This window comes from Neocloeon triangulifer, unplaced genomic scaffold (genome assembly GCF_031216515.1).
Source record: "Neocloeon triangulifer isolate White Clay Creek 2 clone unplaced genomic scaffold, ASM3121651v1 ptg000013l, whole genome shotgun sequence".
Lineage (NCBI taxonomy): Eukaryota > Metazoa > Arthropoda > Insecta > Ephemeroptera > Baetidae > Neocloeon > Neocloeon triangulifer.
The window spans coordinates 7900881-7915995 of record NW_026775555.1 but is presented as its reverse complement, the minus strand read 5'-3'; the positions used below and the strand labels follow the sequence as shown (position 1 = coordinate 7915995).

General features: G+C 36.2%; 4 protein-coding genes and 1 pseudogene across 5 annotated transcripts; 1 reads left to right on the top strand and 4 right to left on the bottom strand.

The window, feature by feature from the left end:
- Positions 1-4969: 4969 nt before the first annotated feature.
- LOC132199051 (brachyurin-like) lies at positions 4970-6234 on the bottom strand. The gene is made up of 5 exons (XM_059623432.1): positions 6135-6234; positions 6024-6078; positions 5812-5962; positions 5394-5659; positions 4970-5338 (listed from the first exon to the last, which is right to left on the bottom strand). Exons 1-5 carry the CDS (start codon positions 6180-6182, stop codon positions 5019-5021), a joined length of 840 nt encoding a protein of 279 aa, XP_059479415.1. The 5' UTR covers positions 6183-6234; the 3' UTR covers positions 4970-5018.
- A 926-nt stretch (positions 6235-7160) lies between these two features.
- On the bottom strand, positions 7161-8492 carry LOC132199061 (brachyurin-like; annotated as a pseudogene).
- A 648-nt stretch (positions 8493-9140) lies between these two features.
- LOC132199056 (brachyurin-like) lies at positions 9141-10441 on the bottom strand. The gene is made up of 5 exons (XM_059623444.1): positions 10333-10441; positions 10101-10155; positions 9891-10041; positions 9560-9825; positions 9141-9508 (listed from the first exon to the last, which is right to left on the bottom strand). Exons 1-5 carry the CDS (start codon positions 10375-10377, stop codon positions 9189-9191), a joined length of 837 nt encoding a protein of 278 aa, XP_059479427.1. The 5' UTR covers positions 10378-10441; the 3' UTR covers positions 9141-9188.
- A 756-nt stretch (positions 10442-11197) lies between these two features.
- LOC132199055 (brachyurin-like) lies at positions 11198-12448 on the bottom strand. The gene is made up of 5 exons (XM_059623442.1): positions 12345-12448; positions 12156-12210; positions 11940-12090; positions 11616-11881; positions 11198-11557 (listed from the first exon to the last, which is right to left on the bottom strand). The coding sequence occupies exons 1-5, from the start codon at positions 12387-12389 to the stop codon at positions 11238-11240; spliced, it is 837 nt and encodes a 278-aa protein (XP_059479425.1). The 5' UTR covers positions 12390-12448; the 3' UTR covers positions 11198-11237.
- Positions 12449-13660: 1212 nt separating this feature from the next.
- LOC132199054 (brachyurin-like) lies at positions 13661-15018 on the top strand. 2 transcript variants are annotated; one of them, XM_059623441.1, is made up of 7 exons: positions 13661-13765; positions 13825-13867; positions 13921-14071; positions 14123-14292; positions 14352-14447; positions 14574-14719; positions 14783-15018. In XM_059623441.1, exons 1-7 carry the CDS (start codon positions 13712-13714, stop codon positions 14957-14959), a joined length of 837 nt encoding a protein of 278 aa, XP_059479424.1. In that variant the 5' UTR covers positions 13661-13711; the 3' UTR covers positions 14960-15018. The 2 variants fall into 2 exon arrangements, with proteins under 2 accessions (XP_059479424.1, XP_059479423.1); XM_059623440.1 differs by having other exon boundaries at positions 13825-13870.
- Positions 15019-15115: the final 97 nt, after the last annotated feature.

Below are 15115 nucleotides of genomic sequence, written 5' to 3'. Positions count from 1 at the left end.
GTGCGTGCATAATTAAAGCAAAATCCGGCAAGAAAAATGAGCAGCTCTCTTTCCGACTTCTCGAGTGCTACACACGCCGACGGGGGAGTGGAGTAAAAAATGTAGAAATCAACGGGCGTGTATTTAAATTCTGCGGGGTGCACAAAAAATTCTTTGTTTACAGCTTTTTAGAAAGTACCCCTAATTGAAGCATCTTTTATACACAAAGAAAGAGAGTGGGTGGGTGGGCGGAGAGGAGGAACGCCGTACCTTGTTAAATATGGAATGAGCAATCCTTTTTTTTACAACTCTCTCTCGTCGCGGGCTTTTTTCCGCAGAGAGCGGCTCAAAAATCTCAACAGCGGCTGGAAATATGTGTATTAATGGTCGCGCTTGTCGTTCTTTATTACACTCTCTCGTCTTGTGTGTGTGTGTATGTGTGCTTTTAAGCTAATGACTGTGCTTGCAAAAAGCATTGGCGAAAAGCTGCTCTCCATTCAGCGCGCAGAGACGGGATTTGCGAGTGCATGCTTCACAGAATCGGCGGCGCATTCACGGGAAAAGCACCATGAGTCTCCCTCTCGCCAACACACCCCATTTCCTTATTCTTTCTTTCTCTCTCTGCCAACCAACTCCTTCGAAGGGTAAGAAAAAAATGAGCACGCGAACGGTCTTGTGTATTCCGACCAACGCCGCATTGTTTCTCGGGAAATTCATCCACCGCGAGAGCTGCAGCGCGGATACACTTCCATTCTTTTATTCCAACGTTTTTGTTCGAGAGATGCTCTCTCTTTCTCGAGCACACGAAGAACAAATTTATTTTCTTCCCAGCACTTACTGAGGCGTCACCACAATAAGGAAAAGTGTAACTGTTCATGTATACAAGCTCTAAACATTTTTTTTTTTTAATTATTTTATTAACTTAAACTTTAAAGTTGAGGGGATTCCAATTATAAATTAAATTCTTCCTTTGGTTTTTAATATGCTACAACTAATTTAACAGATCTATGTAGAAAATTCATATTTTTGCACATTTTTTAAAACTTAAGAGTAACTAATTACTTAACTTTTATAGTTGCCATGATTTTCGACAAGTCTTGTAAGAAAAAAATATATCTTTGCATTTTATAGAATATTTAGTCTCAAAATATAGTTGGAATTGTGTTTTTGTTTTGTTTTTTCTCTTTATTTTTCCTGTGCATATATTTTAAATTTAAATTCCCATTATTCCTCTATAATTTTTGACCGCTCCAATGTTTATTAAAGATTCCAATGACTTATTTTCGCATGTGTCAGACTTCTTACAAGATATTAATTTTGGTAGATTATAGATGTCAATGTAAATATTTTTATTAGCAAATTTTATAAATCTGCAAAAATAAAATATGAAAATAAACTAAATATTGAAAAAGGTCATTCATCCAAAATACCATGAAACAATAATTAATAATATTATTATTAAATATTAAAGTAAGTATTGTAATCAATAATCTACTATTAAAAAAGACTAATAAAAACATATTTATAAATAATTAAAAAACTTAATATAAATTAAACACGGTAAAACTTAATTTAAGTATTTGTTTTAATTATATTTATTTAATTAAAATTTAACAAAGAAATAAATGACTTCTGGACGAGTGCTACACATTTTAGATGAATTTTCGAGATTGAAAAGCCTCTTCGGTGAGACGCGATTAATCTGAGGTTGTGCGTTGGTGTGGTCGCTATGCCCCAGACTATTAATGAAGCTGTTTGCAATGCGAGATTCTCACGTCAGGGCAGCTGCCGCCCTCTCTGCAGCTTTGGTATTATATCGCTATCAGTTTGCCGGCCGGCCAAGGTGAATAATTCATCTGTGCGAAAGGGCGGCTTTGCATTCAAATCAACTGCAGAGCGAGTATCAAGTTCTCTCGCTCTATAATTCCATCTGCCGCGCATAATCACACAATCCGTCGCGCCATAATTAATGAGAGAGCAACTCCATTTTGGGGGTGAGCCCCTCGGGGTGTCCTCTCTGCCGGGGGTGCACCGGGGACAAAACCCCTCCCTGCTGCAAATGCGTTTCCTCTTTGGCTTTTGTTGGAAAACGCTGCGACATGCCGCATTTCCTGGACACCCCTGACTGCTGCTTTTCAATTTGTGCACGTCACCCCCGAGCGCTGAGCGAAAGGGGTGATTTTGTTTGCATGCTTCAGCCAAAACCGCTATTCAAAAGTGATCCAAGTCTGGTTTCGAAAATCCATTTTGCTGCGACAAAAGGGGACGATTTTTTTTATTCACATTAATATAAATGTTCAGCATCATTATCACCACAAATAATGCCATCTGTTAATTTTGAATATAAAATATTACTGCGTATAGAGCGGAAATTTAACTTTAAAATATTTTCAATTGAAATTATCTTAATTAAATAAACTGACGGTGTTGACAAGACTTGAGAGTGGAACTTATTCTAAAAATGAAAAATAAAAAATTGAACATGCTAAACACATATAAAAAAAAGGAATAGCAAACACCAGAAGTTTAAACAAAATCTTTGCTAGTGATGCCATTTGTCCAACAATTAAATTTTCCCTCCTAGCAATTGCTTTTTATCAATTAAAATTTCGTTTTGACAATTTTGACAAACACACTACAATAATGTCGATAATAAAGAATTTAGCAGAGCAGTTTTCCTAGACCATTTTCATATATGCAAATATTTTTATTGAAAATTACAGAATTAAAATTGACTCAAGCCTATAGCTTCGACAAAGAGAAACTAAAATCAATTAAAAATAATAAAAATTGTCCAATGTACACTACTTATGACATCAAGTATTTCTTTCCTATAAATCGCCATCGAAGCAAAATTTGCTATGAAAAATTCATTTGGCAATTGAGTTTTAACCCAGTTCAGAAACCAATTAAAACCCAACTAAACTAGTGAAAATTGACTTTTAGCTTTAAAAAAACCTTTTAGAAAAAAGCAAATTTACGCAAAATTATTCAGTCGTGATTAATATCTTTGGAAAACACCTCCTTTTCCGGGAACAAATTCAAAAATTCCAGCATACCTAAATTGTCTCTTCAAACAAATGCTCTAATTATGACGTAAATTTAGACGTGGGTATTTATAATTTAAATTTAGAAAACTGCGCAAGCCGCGATTTCCACGAAGCGTCGTGTCTCCCTTTTTTGCTCTCATTTGGCACTTTGGCGCGCAGGTCGATGACGTGGCGAGTGCGAAAATTGGAAAAGCCAAGAGAGTAGATGTCACCGGCTGCTGCCGCGCGGCTGAAGAGACACGTCTCTGTGGCGGTGGGTGACCAATCGGCTGCTCACAGCATCTCCATTGGTCCAGAGGCACCCCTTCTGAAAAAGCTGCTGCACACCTCTCGCTCCGAAATAGACGCGCTCGCCTGACACTTTTTTTGCGACGCCGGCGGACGAGGGGACCAACGAGGATGACAAATTTTCATCTAGATCTAAAACTTCATTTCTTACTTCTATAAATGGCCTGATAGACATTAATATAATTCAATGTTGTAGAAAAATATGTAGATGAAGTCTGTAAAATCAGGGCTGAATTAATGAAAGATAAAAATGAAATTTCAATTTAGGACATTCAGTAAATTCATTAATTAAATTGATTAGGTACTAGGTAAAGGCTTTTTATAGAACTGCTGATCAAATTTTTTTAAAGATGCTTATTAGTTCACTGAAAGTCTGCTTTAAACAATAATTAAATAATTATAAAACCTGCTAAGAACGCCTAAATTATTTGAGATAGTTCTTCGGTTGCAAATGATTTATTTCGCTCATTTTTTTCCAAGTGTTGAATTATTTTACCATGATTATATTTTTTTTTCATTCTTGGAATATATTCTGGCTGCACATGATGCCATCACCGTATAATATTTGTTTCTCTGTTTGTTGTGAGGCCCCCTTGACGTCCTGCTCTCTCTGTGCCCGTTGTGTGTGCACAAGACAGTCAAACGTACACGAGGCGCACAATGCGGCTTCCAGTTCATCTCATGACCAACAATACGAAGGCCTGCAAGGTATTTTGCATCATTGTCCCTCCGTTTGGCCTGCAGCTATGTGCTTCTGTGCGCTCTCAAGAGATTCGCAAATAACACAACACGAGTGGATTTGTGACTTCTCAAAAAAGCCAGTGACGAGAGAGAGATAGAATACATAGAAATAAGAAATAGATGTACAAATGACAGTTTCTGAATTTTTGTTTTTCAAGAAGAGATTGTGTGACGCTCCACCGCTCTAGGGCCCAATGTGCGGCAGGGTGACGTTGATTTTAACGATTTTTAGGTCACTAAAAATAAAAATAAATAAATAAAGAGAAAAAACCTAATCAAAAAATTATCTACCACGTTGAATAACAGTAATTTTAATTTAATTTTGATTCAACTTATTTCTAACTGTTTCTAACCAAAACTTTTATAAATGAAGGTGCCCTTCCCTTCATTTTAGAAATAGCGTTCAATGAATAATTGACAATAAAATTCTCAACTCATATTAATATTTATATTAAATAAGATTATAAAAAAGCGTCTGCGGAGCAGTAGCTGGCTGAAACTCTCAACTCCACCTGCAGGCTGCCGTCTATACTAAGAAAAATGTGATTTGTAGTGAGCGAAAACAGCAGCACACCCTGTGTCTGAAACTTGGTAACGCTCCGTTCTTCGAGCAAGATTGTAATTTTCAACCAGTGGGAAAGGATTAAGGAAATTAAATTACGTAAAATAAATACTTTTTGTATTTCAAGTATCATTCCCAACTCTCTTACTTTTTTGTGCATTGCGTGCGTTCAAAAATGATTTTAGGCAACCTGCTAAACACCAACGTTGCGCGAGTTGCATAATTTGTATCAAAATGTAATATTGGTTTTTTAATAATCGTTAATAATTATTCAACAATTTCCTAAAGCCTTCATTTTTAATTTTATAAATTTTAATAGACAAAATTTTTTAAGAAATAAAAATCATGGTTTAATTTAACTTCTCAGTCAGTTTATTATTTTTTTATTTCTCTCATATTTACGGCCTGATGGTAACTCCAGCGTTGGTTTCCAACCATGGCAGGTATTCGGATACTCTGGTAAAAGCGGCAGGGTATCCAGACTCGCAGCCAGCGGAGGATCCGAAGGACACGATTCCGATTTCAGTGTAGATACCGTCAACCTCCTGGACAACCAAGGGGCCGCCGGAGTCTCCGTTGCAGGTTCCTGCGGTTCCGCCGAGGGTGTCCACGCAAATTTTGGTATCGGTGATGATATTTCCGTAAGAAGCGCGGCACACAGAGTTGTCAATCACAGTGACGTCAACAAATTTCAGTTCAGGGCTGATTCCGGAAACGGCTGTATTTGAAAATTAGATAATTATTTGTTTTTATTATTATTTTCATTAAATTACAATCAGAGGTTCTTCCCCATCCAGACACTCGCGCCGAGACTCCATTGAAAGTCTCGCCAACCTGAATTCCAGCGGGCAGTCTGACGACGCCGACTCCATTTCCGGCAACTGGGGCAGGCAGCTTAACGATGGCAATGTCATTGTTGATGGAGCTGGCTTGATAGTTCTCATGGACAACACCAGTAGTTGAGGTGACGATTAATCTATTCGCCTCGGTTTCATCATAAATATTCTGAGCTCCAAGATGAGCTTCGAAAGTACGAGTTCTGGAGAATTTGGGTAAATTATATTTTAAATAAACTTAAATGTAGAAAGTAATGTTATAAATCAAATTATAACTATTTCATTATTTTTCTGTTAAATTAATTTGAACATCAACTTATTTTTGTTAAGAGATTTTTTCAAATTTAAATGTTACCCTTGAGCACAATGAGCTGCCGTCAAAATGACATCGTCCTTGATCAAAGAGCCACCGCAGAAACCACTTCCGTCAAGGAAAAGACCGACTTGATAGGGAAACTGTCCAGGAGTGGCAAAGTCACCACCAATGATCTTGCTACGAACGGCATCTTTAATGGAAAATATGAAATCATTCTGTTTTTCATACCACAAAAAAAAATTAGCTCTTACGGCGCAAAGTGTGGCGTGACCTGTAGACAGGCTTCACTTTGGCCCAGTCCGCGGCCTACAATTAAAATAAAAAATAAAAAATTTGCAACTACATTTGGGATTTTTAATTACCTGAGACGTTACAACGAGAAGAAGACAGCAAGCAATGATGGCCTTCATGTTAATACTATGCTCGTTCTGATTAAAGTGTCTGCTTATAAAGTCTCTAGTTCGGCTTATCGCTCTAACAAAGGTCAATCGATTGAAGTTTTTACCAAGCATTGATAAATGAATTGCAATCTGGCCGTCTCGTTGTAATGATACTAATTATCAACGTATACCTGACATGTGATGAGCAGACGTGTGATTTACTTGAATATAAAAACGAAGTTCAAGCAATTGAATTAAAACGCTCAGAAACATATTAACGCGATGAAAGCATCTATTTTTTTTGTGTTTTATTGTTATATTTTCATTTTACTCTGTCTGTTGCTATTAGAATTGTTTACACCAAAATTTTTTTTTTCTAAATTCGACTCGTTTTCTGCTCTTCTTATATAACTGATGGAAAGCTCTCGAACAATGACTTTTTATCATTAGGGGGCTTTTGAAAGCCTGCGACCAGAGGTTTGATTTCATGGATTAACCATTAAACGAAAATAATTGAATATTTTAACAACACTATTCAAAATAAATATTTAATTTGCAGCAACTTCACATTTCGGCTTCTTCATTCAGACTTTTCCTTTAGCTCTCTTTTATGATTTTTTTTCATGTTATTTTTAATTGCCATTGTGAAGTGAATTAATTGACAACGTCATCCTAATATACAGATTCTGAAACTATCCTGATTGTTGATCATGATTCATAATATCCTATTATGATTGAAAACTAAGTATTTTCTCATGAGATCATCAGCATTCGTCAATCAATATGTTTTTTTTTTTTTTAATGATATTAAAATGGGAGAAAAGTACATAATATTAATAAAGTCTGGATAATGTGCTCAATTTAAATTAGTTCTCTTTTTGATTTACTACATGAAAAATCAGTAACACTCCCAAACATATTTTAATACTTTAAGTACTCAAATTTTTATTTTCAATCTGCAGCTAGCTATAGCATCAAATTTTTAGAACCCAAACTAAGGAAAATAAATTATGCAGTGAAAATTCAAAATTTATTTGCTGGATTTAACAAAATAATATTACGGTCTGATGGTAACCCCAGCGTTGATTTCGAGCCAGTCAAGGAATTCAGTGACCCTGGTGAAGGCAGCGGGTGCGCCAGACTCGCAGCCAGCAGAGGAACCGAAGGACACAATGCCGATTTGAGTGGGTGAACCATTTTCAGTGACGACCAAGGGGCCACCTGAGTCTCCGTTGCATGTTCCTTCTGTTCCCCCGTTGGTGCCCACGCAAATCTTGGAGGCGTTGATAATGCTTCCGTAATAGCTGGCACACTCAGCGTTGTCAATCGCAATCACGTCAACATATTTCAGTTCAGGGCTGATTCCAGAAATGGCTTAGATTTTTTTATTAATATTTTAATAAAATATTTTTCCTTATAAATTACTATCAGAGGTTCTTCCCCAACCAGAGACTCGCACCTTAGACCCAGTGAAGGTCTCGCCAACCTGGCTGCGGGAAGGTAGAGTGTAACGGTTTCGATTCCTGACCCACTGACAGGGGCAGTCAATATCACAATGGCAATGTCGTTGTTTATTGTGTTGGGGTTGTAAGAACCGTGGGACACGCCGTTGGTGGAAGTGACGATCACCCTGGTCGCTTCAGTCTCGTCATATATGTTCTGAGCTCCAAGGTGAGCTTCAAAAGTCCGGGTGCTGCGACAAGTTTAAAAAGAGTGATATTATTGCTTTTATACGATTCATTTTAAATTAAAAAATTAATATTCGGAATAAAAACAGCCTGCTTGAGATATAACTGTTTCTTTTTTTTTTTTTTTACTTTCGAAAACTTTGTTTTTTCATTTATAATAATATCAAAGCAAATTTTGCAACCAGATTTTTCAATTCTCACAAAATCTAATTTTTACCCAGTAGCGCAGTGGGCAGCAGTCAAAATAACATCTTCCTTGATCAAAGAGCCTCCGCAGAAACCGCTTCCGTCAAGGAAAAGCCCAACCTGATAGGGGAATTGTCCTGCCCTTGCAATGCTACCACCAATAATCCTACCAGGAATGGTTGCTAAATATTTTCAGAACTTGAAACTATGCTTTTTAACTCTTTTGAAATACCTCTAAAAACAGGGCGAGACCTACGGACAGCGCGGACATTAGCCCAGTCAACGGCCTATGAAATAATTCAATTGATACAAAATAAAAGAAGTTAAAATTTAATTAGATTAAAAAAAAAATGAATTACCTGAGCCGTAGCAAAGATAATTATGCAGCAAGCGACAACGGCCTTCATGTCAATAATGTGATGTTTCTTGATTTGATAAATATGCTTGTACAGGAGCCTGGCAAAAAGCTTATCATTCTAGCTTAGTCGATTTAATCAAGGTTTCCCCTCTCTCGAATATCGTGCATAGACAAATTTCCATGACAGTTGATTGGAATATTAGGAAAATTTCTAACTTTCAATTAAATGGAAAGAAAGTTTCAATCTATTAATATCATTAATAAAAAGTTTGTTCGCAAACTTTTTCATATGTTATGAGATACATAACTGATAATCGAGATGTTTCATAGAATAAACCTGAGATGGATTTGTTTAAATTTAAAAAAAAGCTTTATAAAAATTTATTTATATTATTTAATCAATAGGAAAAAATTAAATTTTTTTATTAAGAAAAAAAATATAATTTATAACTATTGTTTAATGAAATTAATAAAAACATAAAATCTTTTGCTGATCACGTTTCTTCAAATATTTTCAAGTAACCGCAATTAACAAATTATCTGCTGTTAAATAATACTTTTATTAGCATTTAAATTATAGTAACTTGTAATTTAATTTTGATGTCATAACATAATGAAGTCAATATGCATCTGCAGTCTGCATAAATTTTCATTTTAATGCACAGGTTTCTCAACCAAGTAACAATCTAATTTTAGAAATTTACTCAATGTGAATAATTGACATAAGTTAATTATTAAATAACTGCATTATAACGCTTTAATGCATTTAATAATATTTTATTTTCATTCTAGCATCGGAAACATTTAAGGCCTGATAATAATTGTGGTGTGATCTTCGATCCATTTAAAGTAACCAGTGACCCTGGTGAAGCCATGTGGTGCGTTAACCTCGCATCCTACGGGGGAGCGGAAGGACACAATTCCGATCAGCGTATCGACACCGTCGCTCTCGGTGGTGACCAGAGGGCCGCCTGTGTCACCGTCGCAGAATCCCATAGTTCCAACGCTGGTGTCGGTGCAAAGCGTGAATTCGCTGATGATGTTGCCGTAATATCCGAAGCAATCATCGCTGCTTATGACGGCCACTTCAACGAATCTCAAATCAGGGCTTCCAAATTGTTCAGCTGAAAATCGTAATTTGATATTTAAAAAAGGATAAGAAAAAAAATGCTCACTGTCAGAGGTAATTCCCCATCCCGAAACGCGAGCCTTGGCGCCAATGAATTGTTCCGTCTCCTGAGAACGGGCTGGCAACCTTACAGGGCTAATTCCAGGACCTCCGGCGGTGCCTCCCAGGTTGATTATTCCAATGTCGTTTTTGATTATTTGGGGAAGATACAGCTCATGGGTAACAGCGTCGGAAGTCGTGAAGGTCTGCCTGGTAGGTTCGCTGCTGTCGGTGATGTTCTGTGCGCCTAAAACGACCTCCCAGCTGCTGAATCTGCGGCCCGAGAAAGAAATGACAATTCGCCCATATCATTATTATAATCTATTAAATCAAATTACCCTCTGATGCAGCTAGCGGCAGTCAAGACGACGGTTTCTGATATTAGAGAGCCTCCGCAGAAGCCAACGGAATCAATTATGACCCCAGCTTGGTAGGGCAATTGTCCCAGGGTGGCAATGCCACCACCGATTATCTTGCCAGGGATGATATCTAAAAATCATAGTTTATTAAAAATAACTTCCTTATTTTTAATTTATTTTTTTTTTTACGTCGGATGGCAGGGCTCGTCTTGATGACGGGACGAATGTTTGACCATTCAGTGGCCTTAAAACAAAAATAATGTGTTAAAAAAGTTACAAGTAAGATTAACCTTTTTTTAGAATTAAAATAGTGAGCGCTATGAATTCATTATGTAAATAATAATATGGAATTGAAATACATAATTTAGTTAATTATTTGTATTTAAGTCAAAATTTAATTATTAATATTTTTCGTATATACCTGGGCGGCAGCGATCAAGAAAAGGCAAGTGATGAGAACCTTCATGACTATATAAATATCAATTTTTCGAGTAGCAACTTTTGTTGGTTGTCTCCTATGACATGGTTATCACATCACAGATCGAACGAAGATTTCGACTGTGTTGCCACGCACTGATTATGATTTTAATTTGTCATATACGTTTTTAGGTGAGGCTTATGCCTTAAATATATGATTCTACTAGCGGTACAGCTTTTACCTTCCATTGCATTCCATAAAATGGGACTTATCTAAAATAAGCTAAAATCTACCACAGTGCTGGGTACACCTTAAATGAATATTATCTTAGATACTCATGGTGAGAATTTTAAATCAAAACCATTTTTTTTTTATCTGGCGTAAATTTTTGCGGCTCAATACTTATATTTAGTCATAAAATATTTATAAATAAAGAAATATTGCTGAATAAATGTTAATTGTAAGTTTCAGATAATTAATCAAATCATTTAAATTATTATTTGAACTATTTGACTGCTGATTAAGAAAAATCTCTGATATTTAGTGAAAAGTTTCTCAATATATTAATTTAATGTTAATATTCCTACAATTTTAACGGCTATACTCATTATCAAAAATTAAAGTCGCCAAACGTTAGTAATCTTAATATTGTTTTTAAATGAAATTTGTTCTACTCAAAGATTGTTATCATAATTAAATAAATTCTGAGTTTGGCACCAACGATTTTCATGTAACGTTCAAACGTTGTTGAAAGAGCAGATTTCACATTTGAGATGCTTTATAAACATAGATATATAATAATTGTCTTATATTCGCTCCTATAGATATAATGAATTTTAAAGATTTAAGTGGAATCCGTAAAAAAATATTTATCTTAATATCTCAATTTATTTCTGAATCAAAACAAATTAAGGCCTGATGGTAACTCCAGCGTTGGCTTCGAGCCAGTCCAAGTACTCAGTGACCCTGGTGAAGGCAGCGGGAGCGCCAGACTCGCATCCAGCGGAGGAGCCGAAGGACACAATGCCGATTTCAGTGACTTCACCGTCGCTCTCGGTGACGACCAGGGGGCCACCAGAGTCTCCGTTGCAGGTTCCTTCGGTTCCACCGTTGGTGTCGACGCAAATCTTGGAGTCGTTGATGATGTTGCCGTAGTAAGAGGCGCAATCAGCGTTAGCCAAGACGGTCACATCAACAAATTTCAGTTCGGGGCTGATAGACGGGTTAGCTTAAAACCGATTTACAAAATTATTATTTCTACAAGTTAAAGGGGGAAAACGACTCACAGTCAGAGAACCTTCCCCATCCAGAGACTCGAACTCTGTCACCAGTAAAGGTGGTGCCGACCTGGGACCTGGAGGGCAGCCTGACAGGGCTGATTCCTGCGCCACTGGCGACTCCTCCCAAATTGATAATGCCAATGTCGTTGTTGATGGTGTTGGGGTTGTAGTTCTCGTGCAACTGAGCGTTCTGCGAGACGAAGGTTTGCCTGGTGGGCTCGGAGTTATCATTGATGTTTTGGGCGCCCAGAACAACCTCCCAGATGAAGGCTCTGCGAATTAAGAAAAGTGAAATAATAATAACCTATATATATGAGAAAATATAATTACCCGTCAATGCAGTGAGCGGCAGTGAGGGCAACAGACTCGGAAATCAGGGAGCCTCCGCAGAAGCCACCAAAGTCAATGGTGACGCCAGCCTGGTAAGGGAACTGCCCCAAGGTGGCAACACCGCCACCAATGATCTTGCCAGGGATGACGGCTAATTTTGCATGCAAAGTATTTTTTCAGAAATGTTCTATTGTTATATATTTTCGGCTTTCTTACGTCGGAGTCCAGGGCGCGTCTTGTAGACAGGACGGACCTTAGCCCACTCCGTGGCCTAGAATAAAAAAAAGCTTTTTGTATTAGTTTCAGAATATATAACAGATTATTTTTTTAATGTTTTTTTACATTCATTTAAAGTTATTTCTTATTATAAAATTAAGAAAAATGATAAACGCAAAGTAATTAAACCTGAGCGGCAGCAACCAAGAACAAGCAAGCGATGAGAACCTTCATGTTTTGAAAGTAAAGCTATACGCCGGTGCCTCGTCTTTTATATGAAGCTTATCGCGTGTAGAGCAAGGTTTTTTAATTTTTTTAGTTGCCGGGGGATGCGCTATCGCTGATTAGTTTAACTTTTATATAGCAAATTACCCACGCAGCAGTCAAAAGATTTGCCTAGAGATTATGCAGATTACATTTGAGCTTCAGATTTTCGCACAAATGAATTTCAAACTTCAAACAATTTTTCTCTTCAAAGAAAGATCGAATATTTACTACATCAGGTGTAGATAAATAATATTCCAACAATATAATTATGTGTTATACATGCCCTTGTATTTGCCAACAATTTTTACTACCATTAAATTTATACAAAAACTTTATTTTTTATATTTGAACAAAAAATTATTACAGTGAAAAATTTTTTAAATTAGGAAGTTTAAAAATACTAAATTTTAAATTTAAAATCAATAAAAATTATTATATATATAATTTTACATAATTAATAATTTTATTGTAATTTAATAATTTTTAACTCACAAATAAAATGTTCACGACTTAATTTTTTAAATATCTTTATAGCTATTAAAATATAAATAAATCAACTTCGGCTTTTTATTATTTTTAAGTGCCTCTCTTCTGCACATTTTTTCTCTATTTAAACCAGATATACTTGGTTTTGATGGGAATTTTGAAACGACCAAAGGATTTTCCCCACAACGAGATAACTTAATTAATTTTAATTAAATTGTTATCTATCAAACCTATTTTCAGATTATAGCTTGACCTGCATTTTTGGGAAATTTATGCAAGATAATCATAATTAATTTTATATTGAGCGTTTGATACGCCGGGAAATTTTGTTAATCTTGAGCGCGAGCGTAGGTGTGACCGACCGCAAAATGTGCAAAACCAGATTGAGAATTTAACATTTTGTACGCATTTTTTTCTTCTAATCATAAACTTCTTGCGAAAACAAAACTGCAGCCTATATAATAGCAACACTTTTTCATTAAAAAATATTGGCATCTATCTATATTTATATTCTTGCATTCTTTTTCATTTGGCTATTTAAAAATAAGTAAAGCAATCGTTTATATTTAAAAATCGCTTTCGAGCGCCACCAAAAATATGAGATGAGTGAGCGTTGCACTATTAATTAAAGGAGTAAAAAAATGTTTCCTTGTTAAAATATGAGTCTCAAAAAATAAAATTTTAGAGTATCATTGAAATTTCTTTCCCATTGTCGCTTCTAATCATTCCAAGTGTTGATTTTATCAATACAAAAAAAAGTAGTGTGAGCTGTTGACTGTGGCAAAGCGGTTGGCATTGTAAACATGACGAGGCTACTAATCATATCATCGTTGTTAGCTCTCCTCTGCTTCTCTTGGGTAATTCACCACTTTATAGTTTTTTGTTTTAATTCAATGTATTATTTGTTGACAATTAGAGCAATGGGGCGAAAAGAAGCATCGGCTTTGTGCCAAATAATGGTGGTACAATATAAATTCCAAACCCATTTAGTATAATTCAATTATTTATTTAGAAAGTCCTGCGGGACGAATTATTGGCGGAGAAAATGCAGTTGAAGGACAATTGAAATATCAAGTTGGAATCAGAATGGACGACTCGTACTTCTGTGGGGGCTCGCTTATCGCTGACCAAGTCGTGCTCACTGCAGGCCACTGTGTCAAGGAGTAAAAAACAGAAATAAATTATTTTGCCACAGAATTTAATCCTGTTGTCAGCTTCGTCTCCTTTGAAGTTCATCTTGGCGCCTTGAATTTTAACAATGAATCCGAGGTTGGCCGCGTCATTGTTACGTCTTACAACGCGACCCTACATGAAAATTACAACGGCCTCATCATCAATAATGATATTGCCTTGGTCAACCTTCCAGATCCCGTTTTTGGCCCTAGTTAGTTTTCAGCACTTTAAAAATTACTCGTAATTAAATTTTAATTTCCATTAAAAAAGATATCTCGCCTGTGAGGCTGCCCTCTTGGTCAATGGCTAATGAAACTTTTGCTAATCAGACCGGAAGGGTCAGTGGTTGGGGAAAACCGTCTGACAGTAAGTTGAAGATTTAATGTAAATTCATATTTCTCATATATTTAAATTAATTGACCCTCCAAAATGGGATATTGCTGAAATAATGGAAAATAAATTTATTCAATTTTTTAATTTAAAAAATTTTAGACGCAACGAGCATCAGTCCTGATCTCAAATTTGCTGACGTAACCATTATTACTAACGAAGCGTGCCAAGCTTGGTATGGTGAGCTGGTCCTCAACGATAAGAAAATCTGCATCAGTACAAACAACGGCACCGAAAACATCTGCAGCGTCAGTTTTTTTTTATTATATTTATTTTAATTTAAGGATTATTTACAAGGAGTAAAATTTTAGGGTGACTCTGGTGGTCCTTTGGTGATTTACGAAGAAGACGGCTTGCCCACGGAAATTGGAATCAATAGTTTTGTAACTTCATTTGGTTGCGAATCGAGATTCCCCGGTGGCCTGACGCGTGTGACCAGTTTCCTCGGTTGGTTGGAAACTAATGCTGGAATCACCTTGAGACCTTAGAGAATACTTTAAGGTTATTGCGCAAATAAAGACCTTCATTGGTTATTTTCTGCTGGGAATTTTCGCCCAATTTATTTTAACTTACGTTCCTTATCTTATCAAATCGTTGAGCAACACAAAGCTGTTTTCTTTGATTTTGCATCATGATTTGAACCT